Below are 24298 nucleotides of genomic sequence, written 5' to 3'. Positions count from 1 at the left end.
CTTGTCTGTATGTCTCTGTAATAACTAGAATAATGTAATAACTCCATAATGTAATAACTAGAATAATGTAAACACTAGAATAATGTAATATCTAGAACAATGTAAAAACTACAATAATGTAATATCTAGAATAATGTAAACACTAGAATAATGTAATAACTCTATAATGTAATAACTAGAATATTGTAACAACCTGAATAATTAATAACTACAATCATAATGTAAAAACTATAATAATGTAACATAATAATGTAACATATTAATGTAATAACTATAATAATGTAATATAATAATGTAACATATTAATGTAATAACTATAATAATGTAACATAATAATGTAATAACTATAATAATGTAATAACTATAATAATGTAACATATTAATGTAACATATTAATGTAATAACTATATTAATGTAATAACTATATTAATGTAATAACTATAATAATGTAACATATTAATGTAATAACTATAATAATAATTATGTAATAACTCTATAATGTAAAAACTATAATAATGTGATAACCTTAATAATGCAATAACTCTATAATGTAAAAACTATAATAATGTGATAACCTTAATAATGCAATAACTCTATAATGTAAAAACTCGAATAATGTAATAACTAATAATGTAATAACTATATAATGTAATAAATAATGTAATAATTATAATATAATAACTATAACAACTATAATAATGTAATAACTCTAGAATGTAATAACTATAATAATGTGATAACTCTGTAATGTAAAAACTCTATAATGTAAAAACTCTAATAATGTAATAACTATAATAATGTAATAACTATAATAATGTAATAACTCTAGAATGTAAAAACTCTAATAATGTAATAACTATAATAATGTAATAACTATATAATGTAAAAACTCTAATAATGTAATAACTCCAATAATGTAATAACGCTAATGTCAAAACTCTAAAATGTAATAACTAAATAATGTAATAAATATAATGATGTAATAACTATAATATAATAACTATAATAATGTAATAACTATATCATGTAATACTATATATGTTTTATGTAATAACTATATAATATAATAATTACTATAATGTAATATAATAAGGTAATAAATATACAATGTAATAACTATAATAATGTAATAACTGTATCATGTAATACTATATATGTTTTATGTAATAACTATATAATATAATAATTACTATAATGTAATATAATAAGGTAATAACTATACAATGTAATAACTATAATAATGTAATAACTGTTTAATACAAGTGGTCATTAAAACAGTTATAATTGACTGCTATTACATGTTTCATCATTGTGATGGTATTACTGTATTGTGCATAGGGTCAAACATGCATGAACTGGAACTAGTACTGTGTCAAATTTAGGCCCAAAGGCATTTGTAGAATAATGAACTATGATGACATTGCAAAAATAATTTATATAACCACTGGAATTGATCATTCAATATTGAAATTCTTGCAAACAAGAGTCGGCATGGGTTCGAATCCGACCCACTGCCCTGTGACTCCCCCTTCCCTATCTTGGACTTCCAATACTTTACTATCTCTTCAATACATCTGCAAAAAAATACGAAAGGACTGGGACTTCCCCACTCCTTAAAAAAAAACATTGAAAAATGTTACATTATAGACTAAAATAATTTCTGTAACCATTGGAATTGATCATTCTATATTGAAATGATTGCATGTTCCTTTGTTTTCATGCTTGCAGTCAGTCAGTAGCTACGCCTAAGACTGACTGTAGGAGCTGAACACACAAGACAGACAGACACGCACACACATCACTGCACCCTTGGTCTGGGCTGAGGATCGGGTTGGGAGTGAACCGCTCATCTGGATCCATTGCAGTGGAAGTTGCAGCCAGAAACGAAAAGGTGGGAAGAAAGGAAACAGATTGTCAGCCTTTTTTTGTATCTAACGACACCTTATCAAAACCCACAAATAAACTTACGGATACAACCTATACGTTCTGCAATTGCAGAAACCTTTGTTATTGCAATGAAGTGTATTTACGTGCAACAGTGAAGAGGCCCCTTTGACAGTTGATGGTAAGCTCGCCAAGCTAGCTACAGTACATCTCTCGAATCTCTTCTCTCCTAACGGCTAGCCAGCTATGCTAGCTAGGCCTTTCTATGTGTAAGCTTGCATGCAATGTCAATACTTTTCCTACAATTCATTTTACTATTGCAAAAACAGTGCCAGTCTTGCTATCTGTATCTGTGATGGCCAATTAGCTAGCTGTAGCCTGTGTTTGCTATTTTCCTACATCTGTATGAGATGCTAGCAGCTACCTACCCATCTAGCCACCTAGCTAGCTAACAGCAAAGTGGACTCTATTGGTTAGCATCGGTAGCCTGCTAGCATTAGCTTTATGTTGTGCTTCAGCACCAGCGCCAGTTTACAACATAACAGTAGTTAGCTAACTGTTAGTATCCCCGTTTGTAACAACGCTGTAATACATTTAGCCAGCATGCTAGTGAGTGAATTATTTTGATTATGGCCTATGTAGCTAACGTCACAGGCCTAGTAGACTAGTTGAATTGTAGCTAGTTCCATGCGATGCTAGCTACAGTAGCTAGTCTGTTAGCTTACCTTACTATCCAGCTGTGTCATGTTAGTCTAACATATTCTGTCTGGAGTATATATTAGTCAAGCTAGTTTACGAATAACAAATAGCATGTATGTTGTTTTTGTGCATAGTCTGTTAAAGCTAGGTAGGTTAGAGACGTGGAATGTGTTAGTTAGCCCGCTAACGTTAGCTACTAGCTAGCTAGTTTGTGTAATTAGTTAAGCTAGCTAGCTAAATGGCTAGCTAACTGGTCAGCTGATTTGCCTAGCTTACTGTTTATCTATCATAGGCAAGTATTTAGTAGCTAGCTAGTTAGCTGAAGTAGCTAGCTGGGTTTACAGTATATCAACACAGTATTGCCTACTATGTCAATTTACAGTATTCCACCTTACTAGCCTTACTCACCTGATGGCTGTCACTGGGCACATGCTGATAACACAGTACGATTTATAATATGACAGACAGCTGTCAAAGCAATTCACTTTATGTCAATCTTGTATGTTCAGACATAGCATGCCTGCTAATGAGATTGTCAATAATGCAGGTGCCCTTCTTGAGCTCAATATAGCATGGTGAAAGCTGTACATTTAAAAAAAAAAAGATATATATATATACAACAATTTGAGTTATTTAGCAGATGAACTTATCCAGAGTGATTTACAGGAACAATTAGGGTTAAGTGTCTTGCTCAAGGGCACATTGACAGATTGTTCACCTAGTCAGCTTATGGATTTGAACCGGTTACTGGCCCAACGTTCTTAACCACTAGGCTACCTGCCGCCCGTAATACAAAAATGATTGTGCAACAAGAGATAGAGAAATTATTCTATACAATGCACATAGGAAATGCATTGTCACTGTGTAGTGCATGGCCACTTCCAGACCGTTAGGCAATAAGCATCACCATAGCTGTGGACAGTGAAATCAATGTTTCCAGCTGTTGTTTCAAGATTTCATGGTTGTCGAATGCATGTTTAACCTATGGGACTACTAACATTTAGTTATTTGTATTGCATAATGCATAGTGTACAATGACGAAAGGTAGCTAACAACTAAGCCTGCTGGTATGAGTGACGGGGGGGGTAAGGGAATAGCCTAGACGTAATAGACAAGCCTGAAGGGAAGGCGAAAACCGTTTTTCTTCTGCACTCAGTATCAGGTGACCTATTTCCCATCCAGATTAAACAGGTTCATAATCCATTAGTAAGTGATGTTGAAATATTACAGCCTCATTTTGTTGTCTAGGCCTTCCGCATGTTTCTCTCCACGTTGCTTCCCCACAGTAGTTCATGCAGGCTATGACTGCTGTGCTGATGTGTACTGGCTGATTGGACCGCTGGTGTAAATAGGCCTATCCTGTGAGAACTGAGAGTATCAGTGGCAGAAGCACATGTAGGTTGATGTTTACTACTATTATCCTGTGTAATTGGAATGATCTGAAATGTTTACACCTAGGTCCTTGGGGAATATGCCATGTCAGGGTTACTTCCAGCAAAATTAGGGCATTATGTTGGTTCCATGGATTAGGCCGACAGCATGTTGGAAAATCTTCCCCCGAGGAGTATTGGGGATTGCCATTTGTAATAATTGAAGCGCAATGTTAGGCTAGCTAACTGTTTTACTAGTCATACATCATATCTATGGGTCTAGTCGGAGATCCGAGGACACGTCGGAGTTCCGAGGACACGTCGGAGTTCCGAGGACACGTCGGAGTTCCGAGGACACGTCGGCGTTCCGAGGACACGTCGGCGTTCCGAGGACACGTCGGCGTTCCGAGGACACGTCGGCGTTCCGAGGACACGTCGGAGTTCCGAGGACACGTCGGCGTTCCGAGGACACGTCGGCGTTCCGAGGACACGTCGGCGTTCCGAGGACACGTCGGCGTTCCGAGGACAAGTTACATGTTAGGTCTATGGTCTTGTTTCAGAAACTGAATGTGGTCAGTGGGATCAACAGTTTGTAGTGATCACATTGTCCTGCACGGATGTGATCACTGTAAGATGAGGGCACTGTAGGATAGTTGTTTCATTGATCACATTGTCCTGCACAGATGTGATCACTGTAAGATGAGGGCACTGTAGGATAGTTGTTTCATTGATCACATTGTCCTGCACGGATGTGATCACTGTAAGATGAGGGCACTGTAGGATAGTTGTTTCATTGATCACATTGTCCTGCACGGATGTGATCACTGTAAGATGAGGGCACTGTAGGATAGTTGTTTCGTTGACACACTAGTTTCAGTGGCTTGTTTCATTTCCTGGTGTGTATAGTAATGTTCCACTCAGGGCAACCAAACAGTGTCGTCTCACCCTCGATGGTAGTCTTCCATCCTGTCCTTACTGGATTATTGGCACCAGACTACATGCTTGTTATTTTCTGTTGTAGTCCTTCTTCTTCTCACAGACACCATATCAAATAGTCTCAATGATTGTTTTCCACCCCTGTCTCAATGGTTAATATCTCCCCCTCTAATATCTTCTGTCAGCTGTAACAAAGCCCCATCTCCTGTCCTGACTGTCTAATATCTTCTATCTGTCAGCTGTAACAAAGCCCCGTCTCCTGTCCTGACGGTCTAATATCTTCTGTCAGCTGTAACAAAGCCCCATCTCCTGTCCTGACGGTCTAATATCTTCTATCTGTCAGCTGTAACAAAGCCCCGTCTCCTGTCCTGACGGTCTAATATCTTCTATCTGTCAGCTGTAACAAAGCCCCGTCTCCTGTCCTGACGGTCTAATATCTTCTATCTGTCAGCTGTAACAAAGCCCCGTCTCCTGTCCTGACGGTCTAATATCTTCTATCTGTCAGCTGTAACAAAGCCCCGTCTCCTGTCCTGACGGTCTAATATCTTCTAACTGTCAGCTGTAACAAAGCCCCGTCTCCTGTCCTGACGGTCTAATATCTTCTATCTGTCAGCTGTAACAAAGCCCCGTCTCCTGTCCTGACGGTCTAATATCTTCTAACTGTCAGCTGTAACAAAGCCCCGTCTCCTGTCCTGACGGTCTAATATCTTCTATCTGTCAGCTGTAACAAAGCCCCGTCTCCTGTCCTGACGGTCTAATATCTTCTAACTGTCAGCTGTAACAAAGCCCCGTCTCCTGTCCTGACGGTCTAATATCTTCTAACTGTCAGCTGTAACAAAGCCCCGTCTCCTGTCCTGACGGTCTAATATCTTCTAACTGTCAGCTGTAACAAAGCCCCGTCTCCTGTCCTGACGGTCTAATATCTTCTAACTGTCAGCTGTAACAAAGCCCCGTCTCCTGTCCTGACGGTCTAATATCTTCTAACTGTCAGCTGTAACAAAGCCCCGTCTCCTGTCCTGACGGTCTAATATCTTCTAACTGTCAGCTGTAACAAAGCCCCGTCTCCTGTCCTGACGGTCTAATATCTCTCCTCTGTCTGTCTGTCTGGTTGATGTCTATACGTCATGTTTCGGAGGACGCATGGCTCTCGACCTTTGCCTCTCCGGAGTCCGTACGGGAGTTGTACTACCAATTGGATATCATGAAATTGTGGAGAAAAAGGGGTTGAAAAGTTTACAAAAAAATTACTGAAATATCATATTTACATCAGTATTCAGACCCTTTACTCAGTACTTTGTTGAAGCACCTTCGGCAGCGTTTACACCCTTGAGTCTTGAGTATGACGCTACAAGCTTGGCCACCTGTATTTGGGGAGTTTCTCCCATTCTTCTCTGCAGATCCTCTCAAGCTCTGTCTGGTTGGATGGTGAGCGTTGCTGCACAGCTTTTTTCAGGTCTCTCCAGAGATGTTCGATTGGGTTCAAGTCCGGGCTCTGGCTGGGTCACTCAAGGACATTCAGAGACTTGTCCTGAAGCCACTCCTGTATTCTCTTGGCTGTGTGCTTAGGGTTGATGTCCTGTTAGAAGGTGAACCTTTGGCCATGTCTGAGGTCCTGAGCGCTCTGGAGCAGGTTTTTATCAAGGATCTCTCTGTAAAATATTTCACCTTTTATTTAACTAGGCAAGTCAGTTAAGAACAAATTCTTATTTACAATGACGGCCTACCAAAAGGCCTCCTGCGGGGATGGGGGCTGGGATTAAAAATGCATTAAATAAAAATATAGGACAAAACACACATCACGACAAGAGAGACAACACAACACTACATAAAGAGAGGCCTAAGATAACATAGCATGGCAGCAACATATGACAACACAGCATGGTAGCAGCACAACATGACAACATGGCAGCGACAGCTGCACAAAACAGGGTACAAACATTGTTGGGCACAGACAACAGCACAAAGGGCAAGAAGGTAGAGACAACAATACATCACGCAAAGCAGCCATAACTGTCAGTAAGAGTGTCCATCCTGACTAGTCTCTCAGTCCCTGCCGCTGAAAAACATCCCCACAGCATGATGCTGCCACCACCATGCTTTACCGTAGTGATGGTGCCAGGTTTCCTCCAGACATGACACTTGGCATTCAGCCCAAAGCGTTCAATCTTGGAACTCTGGAGCTCTGTCAGTGACCATCAGGTTCTTGGTCAACCCCCTGTCCAAGGCCCTTCTCCCCCGATTGCTCAGTTTGGCCGGGCGCCCAGCTCTAGGAAGAGTCTTGGTGGTTCCAAACTTCTTCTATTTAAAAATGATGGAGGCCACTGTGTTCTTGGGGACTTTCAGTGCTGCAGCCATTTTTGGGTACCCTTCCCCAGATCTGTGCCTCGACACAATCCTGTCTCGGAGCTCTACGGACAATTCCTTCGACCTCATGGCTTGGTTTTTGCTCTGACATGCACTGTCAACTGTGGGACCTTATATAGACAGGTGTGTGCCTTTCCAAATCATGTCCAATAAATTGAATTTACCACAGGTGGACTCCAATCAAGTTGTAGAAACATCTCACGGATGATCAATGGAAACAGGATGCACCTGAGCTCAATTTTGAGTCTCATAGCAAAGGGTCTGAATACTTTTTTGTCACTATGGGGTTTTGTGTGTAGATTGAGGACATTTGTTTTTATTTAATCCATTTTAAAATAAGGCTGTAACGTAACAAAATGTGGAAAAAGTCAAGGGGTCTGAACACTTTCCGAATGCACTGTATATCTGTCTGTCTGGTTGATGTTAATATATCTGTCTTTGTCTGTCTGTCTGTCTGTCTGTCTGTCTGTCTGTCTGTCTGGTTGATGTTAATATATCTCTCCTCTGTCTGTCTGGTTACGCCATATCATATTGTTGTTTCTGTGATTGTTTTCCTTTCTTAGTGGTTAGGCCTCGTTAATATCTGTCACCCTGTCCTCCCAGGACTGATGGTTAGGCCTCGTTAATATCTGTCACCCTGTCCTCCCAGGACTGATGGTTAAGCCTCGTTAATATCTGTCACCCTGTCCTCCCAGGACTGATGGTTAAGCCTCGTTAATATCTGTCACCCTGTCCTCCCAGGACTGATGGTTAGGCCTCGTTAATATCTGTCACCCTGTCCTCCCAGGACTCATGGTTAGGCCTCGTTAATATCTGTCACCCTGTCTTCCCAGGACTGATGGTTAAGCCTCGTTAATATCTGTCACCCTGTCCTCCCAGGACTGATGGTTAGGCCTCGTTAATATCTGTCACCCTGTCCTCCCAGGACTGATGGTTAGGCCTCGTTAATATCTGTCACCCTGTCCTCCCAGGACTGATGGTTAGGCCTCGTTAATATCTGTCACCCTGTCCTCCCAGGACTGATGGTTAGGCCTCGTTAATATCTGTCACCCTGTCCTCCCAGGACTGATGGTTAGGCCTCGTTAATATCTGTCACCCTGTCCTCCCAGGACTAATGGTTAGGCCTCGTTAATATCTGTCACCCTGTCCTCCCAGGACTAATGGTTAGGCCTCGTTAATATCTGTCACCCTGTCCTCCCAGGACTAATGGTTAGGCCTCGTTAATATCTGTCACCCTGTCCTCCCAGGACTAATGGTTAGGCCTCGTTAATATCTGTCACCCTGTCCTCCCAGGACTAATGGTTAGGCCTCGTTAATATCTGTCACCCTGTCCTCCCAGGACTAATGGTTAGGCCTCGTTAATATCTGTCACCCTGTCCTCCCAGGACTAATGGTTAGGCCTCGTTAATATCTGTCACCCTGTCCTCCCAGGACTAATGGCAGCAGAGTGACATGCCATCATGGCCCTGATGATTCCTCCAGTGAAGCTGAAATGGCTGGAGCACCTGAACGGCTCGTGGATCACGGACGACAGCGAGTCCATCTCCACGCGGGAGGGCGTGTCCGTGCTCTACTCCAAGCTGCTCACCAACAAGGAAGTGGTCCTCCTACCCCAGCAGGTGAGAGCAGAATGAGATGAGTTAATGTGTGTGTCTCAAATGGAACTCTGTTCTCTGTGTTGGCCACATTGCGACTGTGTCCCAAATGGAACTCTGTTCTCTGTGTTGGCCACGTTGCGACTGTGTCCCAAATGGAACTCTGTTCTCTGTGTTGGCCACGTTGCGACTGTGTCCCAAATGGAACTCTGTTCTCTGTGTTGGCCACGTTGCGACTGTGTCCCAAATGGAACTCTGTTCTCTGTGTTGGCCACGTTGCGACTGTGTCCCAAATGGAACTCTGTTCTCTGTGTTGGCCACGTTGCGACTGTGTCCCAAATGGAACTCTGTTCTCTGTGTTGGCCACGTTGCGACTGTGTCCCAAATGGAACTCTGTTCTCTGTGTTGGCCACGTTGCGACTGTGTCCCAAATGGAACCCTGTTCTCTGTGTTGGCCACGTTGCGACTGTGTCCCAAATGGAACCCTGTTCTCTGTGTTGGCCACGTTGCGACTGTGTCCCAAATGGAACCCTGTTCTCTGTGTTGGCCACGTTGCGACTGTGTCCCAAATGGAACCCTGTTCTCTGTGTTGGCCACGTTGCGACTGTGACCCAAATGGAACTCTGTTCTCTGTGTTGGCCACGTTGCGACTGTGTCCGAAATGGAACACTGTTCTCTGTGTTGGCCACGTTGCGACTGTGTCCCAAATGGGACCCTGTTCTCTGTGTTGGCCACGTTGCGACTGTGTCCCAAATGGAACTCTGTTCTCTGTGTTGGCCACGTTGCGACTGTGTCCCAAATGGAACTCTGTTCTCTGTGTTGGCCACGTTGCGACTGTGTCCCAAATGGAACTCTGTTCTCTGTGTTGGCGACGTTGCGACTGTGTCCCAAATGGAACTCTGTTCTCTGTGTTGGCCACGTTGCGACTGTGTCCCAAATGGAACTCTGTTCTCTGTGTTGGCCATGTTGCGACACAGCCAATACTTTATTGTCTGCATTGCGCAGAAATGAGTTTTTTTTGCATCACAAGCTCCATGTCATCACCAAGCCTGAGTGCCAGTTGGTTTATACTATCATACCAACTCCTTGTCAGTCTCTGTCATGCTCAATATCTGTTGGTTCTGAGCACAAACAGAATAAAAGTTGAATGAGGCCCACAGTGAAACATCACATAGCTAACATAGTACAACACATCACAGCTCTACCAACTGTAGCTCAGTTGGTAGAGCATGGCGCTTGCAACGCCAGGGTTGTGGGTTCGATTCCCACGGGGGACCAGTATTTAAAAAAAATGTATGCACTCTACTGTAAGTCGCTCTGGATAAGAGCGTCTGCTAAATGACTAAAATGTAAATGTAAAAAAAAAATCACAACACCACACATAACATAGGTCTAATATCAATGCTGTGCCCTCAGGTGCTGTGTCTGAAGGGACCCCAGCTGCCAGACTTTGAGCGTGAGTCCCTGTCCAGCGATGAACAGGAACACTACCTAGATGCCCTCCTCAGCAGCCAGATGGCGTTGGCCAAGATGGTGTGCTCCGACTCTCCCTTCGCCTCAGCTCTCCGCAAACGCCTGCTGGTCCTCCAGAGGATCTTCTACGCTCTGTCCAACAAGTACCACGACAAGGGCAAGGTCAAGCAGCAGCAGCACTCGCCCGAGAACAACTCCGGATCGTCCGACCTGCACTCTGTCAGCGAGCGGCCGCGGTCCAGCACCGATGCTCTGATCGAGATGGGGGTCCGTACGGGCCTCAGTCTGCTGTTCGCTTTGCTCCGTCAGAGCTGGATGATGCCGCCGCCCGGCCCCGGAGGACTCAACCTCTGCAACGATGTCATCCACACGGCCATGGACGTGGTCTCCTCCCTGCCGCCCCTCTCCCTGGCCAACGAGAGTAAGATCCCTCCTATGGGTCTGGACTGCCTGACCCAGGTCACGACCTTCCTCAAGGGAGTGACCATGCCAAACTCTGGGGCGGACGTCTTGGGTCGTAGGCTGGCGTCGGAGCTGTTGCTGGGCCTGGCTGCCCAGAGGGGGTCCCTGAGGTACCTGCTGGAGTGGGTGGAGATGGCCCTGGTGGCGTCCACCGTGGTCAGCACCATGGAGAAGGACAAGATGAAGGTGTGTCTGCTGAACCAGGAAGGGCTGATTGGATACGACTGCTTCATGAACATCCTCATGCAGATGAGACGTTCCCTGGTAAGCGTCCTATAAACAATCAATCAATTTATTTACAAAGCCCTTTTTACATCAGCTGATATCTCAAAGTGCTGTACAGAAACCCAGCCTAAAACCCCAGACAGCAAGCAGTGCAGATGTAGAAGCACGGTGGCTAGGAAAAACTCCCTAGACACACTTTATTCTTCATGATTTATTGTTCATGATTTGTTGCATACTTACATTGTGTTCTGTAGGTCTATTGTGCTCTTTGTATTACCAGATGGCATATATTTCTCCTGCTTCTTCTTCAGCGCTCCTTATTCATTGCTCATGATTGATTATGTTCCAAGTCATTCTGTATGGTCCCATTTAGCATATGCCGTGTAGTATGGCTGTGTATGTGTATGTAGTATGGCTGTGTATGTAGTATATGTAGCTGTGGCTAACCTGACTCTCACCCAGGGCTCGTCAGCAGACAGGAGTCAGTGGAGGGAACCAACACGGACTTCAGACGGGCTGTGCTCTTTGTATGAAGCAGCTCTCTGTCTGTTCGAAGAGGTAAAATATCCATTCAAATCCCATTTTACAGGTCAATTTACTTTCATTTTATACTGCTTATGAATGCAATATGTATGGGTTCTGAAGTCATCGTTTACATGTAGGTAGGTAGCCTTCTCAAGTAAAGCACTATTTCCTCCCAGGTGTGCAGGATGGCATCAGACTACTCCCGTACCTGTGCCAGTCCAGACAGCCTCCAGACCGGCGAGGCTCCCATGGTGTCAGAGACGTGTGAGGTGTATGTCTGGGGCAGCAACAGCTCCCACCAGCTGGTGGAGGGAACACAGGAGAAGATCCTCCAGCCCAAGATGGCACCCAGCTTCGCCGATGCACAGACGGTAAGAGACCACAGGTCTCCAAAGGTGTGTGTGTGTCATTTCCTGTTTGTCTTTTTTAAAGCCAGTGGTTCTCAAAGCTCTTCTTGGTGGCCCTCCAGATGTTTCGCAATTTTGATTTGGCCCTGAATTAGCTCACCTGATTCATCTAATCAAGGACTTGATGATTCGTTGAATCAGTTGGGATAGCTCTGAAATAGTTCAAATACATGGAAGGGCTCGGGGGGGCCCAGAGGTTTGACAACCACTGGTTTATAAGGAAAGCTGATTCCCCTCAGTATTAAGTCTCTTGAGAAGTTAGCTAGTGTAGCTTAGTTCTGAGAGGAGACAGAACTCATTGGAGCATGAAGAGTGGCTTTCATGGATTAAAAAGTAGAGGTGCTTCCCATCTTCTGTTTCCCAATCATGGTCGGTTATTGAAATATTAAATTAAGCTTTGGCGGTATTCGGATTGTCATACCTTCAAGCCGACTTTGTGCCATACGGGGATATTCGGTAATACCGGGATATTCGGTAATACCGGCAATGAACACAATGGGCACAATTTTCAAACAGCACTGAGCTTCTGTAATCCGAAGGTTAGCAATGCTAACAAGTACATTTAAAACCTCTCTAGGGTAGGTGGCACCAAATCGTCCCGCCTACGTAACAGCCAGTGGAATCCTGTGGCGCGTTATTCAAATACCTTGCTATTACTTCAATTTCTCAAACATATGACTATTTTACAGCATTTTAAAGACAAGACTCTCGTTAATCTAACCACACTGTCCGATTTCAAAAAGGCTTTACAACGAAAGCAAAACATTAGATTATGTCAGCAGAGTACCCAGCCAGAAATAATCAGACACCCATTTTTCAAGCTAGCATATAATGTCACATAAACCCAGAAGACAGCTAAATGCAGCACTAACCTTTGATGATCTTCAGATGACAACCCTAGGACATTATGTTATACAATACATGCATGTTTTGTTCAATCAAGTTCATATTTATATCAAAAACCAGCTTTTTACATTAGCATGTGACGTTCAGAACTAGCATACCCCCCGCAAACTTCCGGCGAATTTACTAACAATTTACTAAATTACTCACGATAAACGTTCACAAAAAGCATAACAATTATTTTAAGAATTATAGATACAGAACTCCTCTATGCACTCGATATGTCCGATTTTAAAATAGCTTTTCGGTGAAAGCACATTTTGCAATATTCTAAGTAGATAGCCCGGCATCACAGGGCTAGCTATTTAGACACCCAGCAAGTTTAGCCTTCACCAAACTCCGATTTACTATTTGAAAAGTTTGATTACCTTTGGTGTTCTTCGTCAGAATGCACTCCCAGGACTTCTACTTCAATAACAAATGTTGGTTTGGTCCCAAATAATCCATAGTTATGTTCAAACAGTGGCGTTTTGTTCATGCGTTCAAGACACTATCCGAATGGTAAATAAGGGTTACGAGCACGGCGCATTTCGTGACAAAAAAATTCTAAATATTCCATTACCGTACTTCGAAGCATGTCAACCGCTGTTTAAAATCAATTTTTATGCCATTTTTCTCGTAAAAAAGCGATAATATTCCGACCGGGAATCTGCAATTAGGTAAACAGACGAAAGAAAATAAAGCATGGGGTCGACTTGGGCATGCGCCTAAGCCCATTGTCCTCTGATCGGCCACTTGTCAAAAGCGATAATGTGTTTCAGCCTGGGGCTGCCTCGATATCGTTCAGCTTTTTCCCGGGCTCTGAGAGCCTATGGGAGCCGTAGGAAGTGTCACGTTACAGCAACGATCCTCAGTCTTCAATAAACAGAGGCAAGAAGAACAACAACTTGTCAGACAGGCCACTTCCTGCATGGAATCTTCTCAGGTTTTTGCCTGCCATATGAGTTCTGTTATACTTACAGACACCATTCAAACAGTTTTAGAAACTTTAGGGTGTTTTCTATCCAAAGCCAATAATTATATGCATATTCTAGTTACTGGGCAGGAGTAGTAACCAGATTAAATCGGGTACGTTTTTTATCCGGCCGTGTAAATACTGCCCCCTAGCCCTAACAGGTTAAAATCCCATAGATAATGTTAACCAAATGCTAACAAGTACATTTAAAATCCCATAGATAATGTTAACCAAATGCTAACGAGCGCATTGCAAACATTTTAAACAGTATCTGACATAGACAATTTTCAGGCCAGACATCCTGGCTCATAAAGTTACGCAAAAATGCTACTCACAGTTTGCTGCACGCACAAAACAAATATTAGACAGAAAGGGAAAGGGGGGGATACCTAGTCAGTTGTACAACGGAATCCATTCAACTGAAATGTGTCTTCCACATTTAACCCAAGCCCTCTGAATCAGAGAGGTGTGGGGGGGGCTGCCTTAATCGCCATTCACGTCATCTCTTGATCCTCTTGATTCTCTGCTGTTACCAAGAGAAGCTTGATTGTAGAAGAAGCTTAGTTAGATAGCTAACTAGCTACTAAATTAGCAAACCAAATGCACAACTGCAGAGCATTTAGCACATTTCAGACAGTTAACTTAATAATTATAAGAAATCTAGATGGCAAACATTTAGTTGTGAATTCCATACTGCAACTAGATAGCCTGGTGAGTGCTGCACAACAGGACTAATGTTACTGTCTCTAATACAACAGAAAAATACTTAAATACATGTCATTTTGTCCTTTGAAATATTGAATTGAAATACTGTAGAAATACTGTTGAAATACTGTAGAGTTCTATACTGTAGAGTTCTATCCAATTTGTAAGTCGCTCTGGATAAGAGCGTCTGCTAAATGACGTAAATGTAAATGTAAATGTATCCATTCCTATGGAGGACTGCTCCTACTGGGGAGAGCCAATATGGCCGACCGGTGGCTTCAAAGCCTCTCAATGGCCAGTACATAGTATCAGCAATCCAGGGTTAATATACATGATTGCTCACAAGGCTCCGGTCTCTGGTCGTTGTGTGTTTGTAACGAAACACCACGTGACTGGGGACTACCGATAAGCTTCCTAATGGAAAATGATGTGACAGGTGAAATTAAGAACACAGTCTTCTTTATCTCCTAAAGTATTACACCTGTTGACTTCAGGTATTTAAGTTCAAAAGTAGTTTCTACATTCTTTTATGTATACATTTAAAAAAAAAACGAAGTAATAATTTCTATGTTATTGACAGTATTGGAAAAACCATCCTGTGGCTATTTCCAAATACCCCGGTATACGGTATACCGTCCAAGTGTAACCGGTGTGAAATGGCTAGCTAGTTATACTGTACTATCGGTATACCGTCCAAGTGTAACCGGTGTGAAATGGCTAGCTAGTTATACTGTACTATCGGTATACCGTCCAAGTGTAACCGGTGTGAAATGGCTAGCTAGTTATGCTGTACTATCGGTATACCGTCCGAGTGTAACCGGTGTGAAATGGCTAGCTAGTTATGCTGTACTATCGGTATACCGTCCAAGTGTAACCGGCTAGCGGAACGCCTCGCCAATATCCAATGGAACAGCATGGCGCGAAATACAAAAACCTCAAAAATGCTATAACTTCAATTTCTCAAACATATGACTATTGAAAGATTAGTGAAATCTGTGTGGGTAGCTGGACAGGTAGGATGACTGACAGTGAGGGTGAACAGGTGGTCACGGGTCAGGTGACAGAGGAATGGATGAGACTGAGGCAGGAATTCCTTTAACCATAAAGTGGTATATTTACTGAGTAGTCTGTGCTGCATAACAAAGGAAACAGAATAACGTGTATCCAATCAAATCCATCATCACAAAGATCTAATCATAACAATCATTCATTGTTAACATCATTTAGGGAATTCAACAATCCAGTTAATTAATAAGTCAATAGGAATCATCGGTGAGTAATTTAGGCTCGTAACTATTTATCATAAATCATGAAAGAATAATACAAACAGGGATCGGTTATTCAATCTATAAACACCATTAGTTGGATATCAGAGCCGATCAGTTCAACAAACAATTACTTTCTTATTTCACCCTTTCAAGTGTCTTCATGTGTACACGGAATTTCATTACATATTAACCATACCAATTACATAATTGGCCTATCATTGACCATTCACATTACACAAAATGTTTGAAACGTGCGCTCCAAGCCGCGCTCCGCGATAATAACTCCAACAACAACTGATGGCCCACACTCCCGATCGCAACAGATAGTTCAGATGAAAGGTTAACAGAGTCGGTGTACTTACGTGGATTCATGGACGCACAGAACTTCTGGATTTGACAGAGTGAAGGAAGAGAAAGCAGCGCGATCAGGCGATAGTGATTTCCTCCTTTTATGGAGTGGAGATCTGTCTGACATTTCCACCTGACCTAATTAAAGCGCCCCTGGCCCAGCTGAGTAAGTGGCAATGAATTAAAGGATTATTCCACCAACTCCATGGGCTTTTTCTATAGCCACCCCGGAAATTGGTTAATTTCCACACTCCTCAAAAAAGGCTCATTGCTCCCCGTCCTCTGTCATCTCAGGGAGAGGAATTAGTCGGGCAACTGGCCGGATATATGTCCGGTTCTTTACCTGGATCTCCACCGATCTAACACGACCATCGGTCCCAGGCATGATCTTAGTGATACGGCCCACAGGCCAGGAGGCTCGAGGCAGCTGAGGGTCCACCATCATTACGACTTGGCCAGTTTCCAGGCTGGCCATTTCTCTCCGCCATTTCCCTCTGTGCTGTAGACTTGGTAGGTAATCCCGAATGAATCCGGCCCAGAAATGGTCAGCCAAGATCTGGCTGTGTCGCCACCGGCGCCTGCCAACGAGGTTGGTATCAGCGTACATGGCTTGAGGAAGTGATGCATCTCGGCGTCCCATCAAGAGCATATTCGGTGTAACCGGATCGGGGTCAGCGACGTCTGCAGAGAGATATCCCAAGGGTTTGGAGTTCAGTATCCCTTCCACCTCTATCAGGACAGTCCGCAAGACAGTTTCCGTGACAGTTTGGTCCCCCAGTACAACTCGTAAGGCCGTCTTTACAGATTTGATCTCTCGCTCCCATGTTCCTCCAAAATGAGGAGCTCCTGGAGGGTTAAATTTGAATGAGATTTGTTGCTCCATCAGCTGATCCTGGAGGCTGGGTTCCATGGCTTGGAAGGCTTCCTCCAACCTGGCTTCTCCTGCCTTGAAGTTTGTACCTCTGTCAGCCAGGATCTCGTAGGGTTTCCCCCGTCGGGAGATAAACCGCCGTAGGGCCATGAGGAACGCTTCAGTATCCAAACTCTCCAGTAGGTCCAGGTGGACACATCTAGTGGTCAAACACTTGAATAGAATGCCCCAGCGCTTTTCCACTCGACGACCTAACTTGATCGTCAAGGGGCCAAAGCAATCCACTCCTGTTGACCAGAAGGGTGGTTTGAGGAGGCGCAAGCGAGTAGGGGGTAAATCTGCCATTTTGGGCACCGTGGCTCTGGCCCGCCAACTCTGACATTCCACACAGGCGTATTGGTGCTTACGAATGGCTCCTCGTCCTCCAAGTATCCAGTACTTCCGCCTCATCTCCCCATAGACTCTCTCTGGCCCTGGGTGGAGAAGCCTCTCATCATAACTCTTGATGAGGAGCCTGGTACTAGGGTGTCTGGAGTCAAGGATAATTGGGTGGATAGCGTCGGGATCCAAAACTTCTGCTTGGCGCAGCCTCCCTCCGACTCTGATCACTCCAAGGATTCGATCATATTCTGGGGCCAGAGAGAGAAGACGGCTGTCCTTAGCCACCTCCCTACCGGCGTTCAGAGCTTTTAGCTCCTCAGGGAAGCTAACTGCTTGTGCATGCTGGAGGAGTAGTGTCTCTGCCGCGAGGGAGGTGGGTATGGAAGCCACCCCATCTGAGGTCTGGTTTGTGGCGGTGATCAGATCCGGCTCAAAGGACCATTGAAAGATTAGTGAAATCTGTGTGGGTAGCTGGACAGGTAGGATGACTGACAGTGAGGGTGAACAGGTGGGCACGGGTCAGGTGACAGAGGAATGGATGAGACTGAGGCAGGAATTCCTTTAACCATAAAGTGGTATATTTACTGAGTAGTCTGTGCTGCATAACACAGGAAACAGAATAACGTGTATCCAATCAAATCCATCATCACAAAGATCTAATCATAACAATCATTCATTGTTAACATCATTTAGGGAATTCAACAATCCAGTTAATTAATAAGTCAATAGCAATCATCGGTGAGTAATTTAGGCTCGTAACTATTTATCATAAATCATGAAAGAATAATACAAACAGTGATCGGTTATTCAATCTATAAACACCATTAGTTGGATATCAGAGCCGATCAGTTCAACAAACAATTACTTTCTTATTTCACCCTTTCAAGTGTCTTCATGTGTACACGGAATTTCATTACATATTAACCATACCAATTACATAATTGGCCTATCATTGACCATTCACATTACACAAAATGTTTGAAGCGTGCGCTCCAAGCCGCGCTCCGCGATAATAACTCCAACAACAACTGATGGCCCACACTCCCGATCGCAACAGATAGTTCAGATGAAAGGTTAACAGAGTCGGTGTACTTACGTCGTTTCTGAAGGCTTTAGAGAGCCAATGGAAGCCTTAGAAAGTGTCACGTAACAGCACAGATACTGTAATTTCGATAGAGATGCAACAGAAGGACTACATTCGCAGACAGGCAACTTCCTGCTTGGAATCTTCTCAGGTTTTTGCCTGCCATATGAGTTCTGTTATACTCACAGACAACATTCAAACAGTTTTAGAAACTTCAGAGTGTTTTCTATCCAAATCTACTAATAATATGCATATTCTCGTTTCTGGGCAAGAGTAGTAACCAGTTTAAATCGTGTATGTTTTTTCATCCGGCCGTGAAAATACTGCCCCCTATAGTGTACTATCGGTATACCGTCTAAGCCGATATTGAATGTCTTAAACCAGTGTTCCTTAATGCTGGTCCTGGGACCCAAAGGGGTGGACATTTACATGTTCTGCCCTAGGACTACACACCCAATTCCACTAATCAAAGGGGTGAATCAAATCAAATCAAATCAAATTTATTTATATAGCCCTTCGTACATCAGCTGAAATCTCAAAGTGCTGTACAGAAACCCAGCCTAAAACCCCAAACAGCAAGCAATGCATGTGAAAGAAGCACGGTGGCTGGGAAAAACTCCCTAGGAAAAACTCCTGAGAAAGGCCAAAAACCTAGGAAGAAACCTAGAGAGGAACCAGGCTATGAGGGGTGGCCAGTCCTCTTCTGGCTGTGCCGGGTGGATATTATAACAGAACATGGTCAAGATGTTAAAATGTTCGTAAATGACCAGCATGGTCAAATAATAATAATCATAGTAATTGTCGAGGGTGCAACAAGCACGTCCGGTGAACAGGTCAGGGTTCCGTAGCCGCAGGCAGAACAGTTGAAACTGGAGCAGCAGCATGGCCAGGTGGACTGGGGACAGCAAGGAGTCATCATGCCAGGTAGTCCTAGGGCTCAGGTCCTCCGAGAGAAGGAGAGAAAGAAAGAAAGAAAGAAAGAAAGAAAGAAAGAAAGAGAGAATTAGAGAGAGCATATTTACATTCACACAGGACACTGGATAAGACAAGAGAATACTCCAGATGTAACAGACTGACCCTAGCCCCCCGACACATAAACTACTGCAGCATAAATACTGGAGGCTGAGACAGGAGGGATCAGAAGACACTGTGGCCCCATCCGATGATACCCCCGGACAGGGCCAAACAGGCAGGATATAACCCCACCCACTTTGCCAAAGCACAGCCCCCACACCACTAGAGGGATATCTACAACCACCAACTTACCGTCCGAAGACAAGGCCGAGTATAGCCCACAAAGATGTCCGCCACGGCACAACCCAAGGGGGGGGCGCCAACCCAGACAGGAAGACCACGTCAGTGGCTCAACCTACTCAAGTGACGCACCCCTCCCATGGACGGCATGGAAGAACACCAGTAAGTCAGTGACTCAGCCCCTGTAAAAGGGTTAGAGGCAGAGAATCCCAGTGGGAAGAGGGGAACAGACAAGGCAGAGACAGCAAGGGCGGTTCGTTGCTCCAGCCTTTCCGTTCACCTTCACACTCCTGGGCCAGACTATACTTAATCATAGGACCTACTGAAGAGATAAGTCTTCAGTAAAGACTTAAAGGTTGAGACTGAGTCTGCGTCTCTCACATGGGTAGGCAGACCATTCCATAAAAATGGAGCTCTATAGGAGAAAGCCCTACCTCCAGCCGTTTGCTTAGAAATTCTAGGGACAATTAGGAGGCCTGCGTCTTGTGACCGTAGCGTACGTGTAGGTATGTACGGCAGGACCAAATCGGAAAGATAGGTAGGAGCAAGCCCATGTAATGCTTTGTAGGTTAGCAGTAAAACTTTGAAATCAGCCCTTGCCTTAACAGGAAGCCAGTGTAGGGAAGCTAGCACTGGAGTAATATGATCAAATTTTTTGGTTCTAGTCAGGATTCTAGCAGCCGTATTTAGCACTAACTGAAGTTTGTTTAGTGCTTTATCCGGGTAGCCGGAAAGTAGAGCATTGCAGTAGTCGAGCCTAGAAGTAACAAAAGCATGGATTAATTTTTCTGCGTCATTTTTGGACAGAAAGTTTCTGATTTTTGCAATGTTACGTAGATGGAAAAAAGTTGTCCTTGAAGCAGTCTTGATATGTTCTTCAAAAGAGAGATCAGGGTCCAGAGTAACGCCGAGGTCCTTCACAGTTTTATTTGAGACGACTGTACAACCATCCAGATTAATTGTCAGATTCAACAGAAGATCTCTTTGTTTCTTGGGACCTAGGACAAGCATCTCTGTTTTGTCCGAGTTTAAAAGTAGAACATTTGCAGCCATCCACTTCCTTATGTCTGAAACACAGGCTTCTAGCGAGGGCAATTTTGGGGCTTCACCATGTTTCATTGAAATGTACAGCTGTGTGTCGTCCGCATAGCAGTGAAATTTAACATTATGTTTTCGAATGACATCCCCAAGAGGTAAAATATATAGTGAAAACAATAGTGGTCCTAGAACGGAACCTTGAGGAACACCGAAATTTACAATTGATTTGTCAGAGGACGAACCATTCACAGAGACAAACTGATATCTTTCCGACATTTACATGTTCTGTCCTAGGACTACACACCCAATTCCACTAATCAAAGGGGTGAAAATGTACATGTTCTGCCCTAGGACTACACACCCAATTCCACTAATCAAAGGGGTGAACATTTACATGTTCTGCCCTAGGACTACACACCCAATTCCACTAATCAAAGGGTTGATGCTGGGTTGATTAGTGAAATCAGGTGTTTAGTGTTTTAATAAACTATGAAGTGCATCTTTTGGGTCCCCAGGACCAGGATTAAGAAACGATAGAAGAACCCTTGTCCATCAGAATGACCCTCAACCCCTAGAACCCAGCACCCAATCCAAGGAGACTTTAGTTAAAACATTCCTGGGGAAAAAAGTGACACTCCAATCAGTTATTTTTGTACCATAGTCCCATGGTTAAGGAAAACTGTGATTCCCTGAACACTCCAATCAAAAGCTAGGCTGCGTTAATAATCAATGTTTAAAAATGACTTAGGTGATTCCCATAAACCAGTTATTGTTATCCCAGGGTTAAGGAAAACTGTGATTCCCATAAACCAGTTATTGTTATGCCAGGGTTAAGGAAAACTGTGATTCCCATAAACCAGTTATTGTTATACCAGGGTTAAGGAAAACTGTGATTCCCATAAACCAGTTATTGTTATGCCAGGGTTAAGGAAAACTGTGATTCCCATAAACCAGTTATTGTTATGCCAGGGTTAAGGAAAACTGTGATTCCCATAAACCAGTTATTGTTATGCCAGGGTTAAGGAAAACTGTGATTCCCATAAACCAGTTATTGTTATGCCAGGGTTAAGGAAAACTGTGATTCCCATAAACCAGTTATTGTTATGCCAGGGTTAAGCAAAACTGTGATTCCCAGAAACTGTTTAAGCACCTGGTCATAAAAGTGATGTTTAAAAGAGAAAAGTGTCCTGACTGGAACAGAAATCTGCACAGATTGTTAGGAAATGCCTATTGAAAGTGTGAATCCTAAACCCTGTGCTTGTCTGTCTCTGTCAGATTGAGGCAGGCCAATATTGCACCTTCGTCATCTCTTCAGACGGCTCTGTCAGAGCCTGTGGTAAAGGCAGCTACGGCAGATTGGGTCTGGGAGACTCCAACAACCAATCAACTCTCAAGAAGCTGACCTTTGAACCTCACCGTGCCATCAAAAAGGTGACGTCTTCGAAGGGTTCGGACGGACACACACTGGCCTTCACCACGGAGGGAGAGGTGTTCAGTTGGGGAGACGGGGACTACGGAAAGTTGGGGCATGGGAACAGCTCCACACAGAAGTACCCCAAACTCATCCAGGGACCTCTGCAGGGAAAGGTAGGACTAGACCACCACAGACCACCACAGCCCCCAGACCACCACAGCCCCCAGACCACCACAGCCCCCAGACCACCACAGCCCCTAGACCACCACAGACCACCACAGCCCCTAGACCACCACAGACCACCACAGCCCCCAGACCACCACAGACCACCACAGCCCCCAGACCACCACAGCCCCCAGACCACTACAGCCCCCAGACCACCACAGCCCCCAGACCACCCCAGACCACCACAGACCACCCCAGACCACCACAGCCCCCAGACCACCACAGCCCCCAGACCACCACAGCCCCTAGACCACCACAGCCCCTAGACCACCACAGCCCCGAGACCACCACAGCCCCTAGACCACCACAGACCACCACAGCCCCTAGACCACCACAGACCACCACAGCCCCCAGACCACCACAGCCCCCAGACCACCACAGACCACCCCAGACCACCACAGCCCCCAGACCACCACAGCCCCCAGACCACCACAGACCACCACAGCCCCCAGACCACCACAGACCACCACAGCCCCCAGACCACCACAGCCCCCAGACCACCACAGCCCCTAGACCACCACAGCCCCCAGACCACCACAGTAAGCAACTGTTGTTTGTGATGACTTGTTAGAGAGAAGTCAGTGAAAACCAAGTGTTGCTTTACCAATAGAGATGTGTTGAGTGTTATGTAAGGGCTGTAATCCACGAGGGACTATGTGTTCTATAGGAAATCATGAACGGCGTGGGAAGGTGGGTTCCACGTTAGTCCATGGAGTCACATTATCTTCCAGAGAACACATTAGAGCCCCTCGTTGATTACATCCCTTTTATAACCAAGGCTATAATTTAACAGGTTTACAGGTAGAAATGTGTTTATCATACACTGAAGCAGTGGGGAAGTTTACAGTAGTTACCATGGTAACCAAACAGACTTGCTAGCTTAGCTAACCAAACCATCAGTCCTAGTTTTGTTATTATGAACATCTAATTCAACACTGTCAATAATTCCACTTTTGCTTTCAAAAGCAGCTGGAACATGTAAGAATGAACTATAGTCATTTAATTATCCCAGCGTTTATAGGGAAATAATACATGCTCTCCAAAAGCCCTTCCAAGCCAATCAGAAACGGGTTTTCAACAATGCCATGGTATAATAATGTGTAATTTCATTAAACAGGTGTGTTTTAGTGTGCTCCACTTGTCCTCATGTCTCCATCCTGAATCCTGAATGTTGTTGGGCCAGGTGGTGGTGTGTGTATCTGCAGGCTACCGACACAGTGCAGCGGTCAGTGAGGATGGAGAGCTCTACACATGGGGGGAAGGAGACTTCGGGAGATTAGGTAAATATCACTATATCACTATAATATCACTTTAATAGTGCTAATAGCACTCTGAACATTATCATCACTCTGAACATTATCATCACTCTGAACATTGTCATCACTCTGAACATTGTCAGCACTGAACATTATCAGCACTCTGAACATTATCAGCACTCTGAACATTATTAACACTGAACATTATTAACACTGAACATTATTACCACTCTGAACATTATTACCACTCCGAACATTATTACCACTCTGAACATTATCACCACTCTGAACATTATCACCACTCTGAACATTATTAACACTGAACATTATTAACACTGAACATTATTAACACTGAACATTATCAACACTCTAAACATTATTACCACTCTGAACATTATTACCACTGAACATTATTACCACTGAACATTATTACCACTAAACATTATTAACTCTGAACATTATTAACTCTGAACATTATTAACACTGAACATTATTAACACTGAACATTATGAACATTATGAACACTGAACTTTATTAACACTGAACATTATTAACACTGAACATTATTAACACTGAACATTATCAACACTCTGAACATTATTACCACTCTGAACATTATTACCACTGAACATTATTACCACTGAACATTATTAACT

At 43.8% G+C, this 24298-nt stretch overlaps 1 protein-coding gene across 1 annotated transcript in view; it reads left to right on the top strand.

The window, feature by feature from the left end:
• Positions 1–1504: 1504 nt before the first annotated feature.
• Positions 1505–24298, top strand: part of LOC115203574 (probable E3 ubiquitin-protein ligase HERC1) — a gene marked incomplete at its 3' end in the record, with an annotated part of 67911 nt that continues 45117 nt past the window's right edge. The window contains 7 exon segments of the mRNA XM_029768357.1: positions 1505–1891; positions 8685–8872; positions 10265–11047; positions 11471–11566; positions 11710–11904; positions 22023–22334; positions 23570–23666. Of these exon segments, the coding sequence (XP_029624217.1) occupies positions 8714–8872; positions 10265–11047; positions 11471–11566; positions 11710–11904; positions 22023–22334; positions 23570–23666 (1642 nt within the window).

The sequence above is a fragment of the Salmo trutta genome, chromosome 12 (assembly GCF_901001165.1).
Source record: "Salmo trutta chromosome 12, fSalTru1.1, whole genome shotgun sequence".
NCBI lineage: Eukaryota > Metazoa > Chordata > Actinopteri > Salmoniformes > Salmonidae > Salmo > Salmo trutta.
Note: the sequence above shows the minus strand (reverse complement) of the source record. Positions and strands in the feature narration are given on the sequence as shown.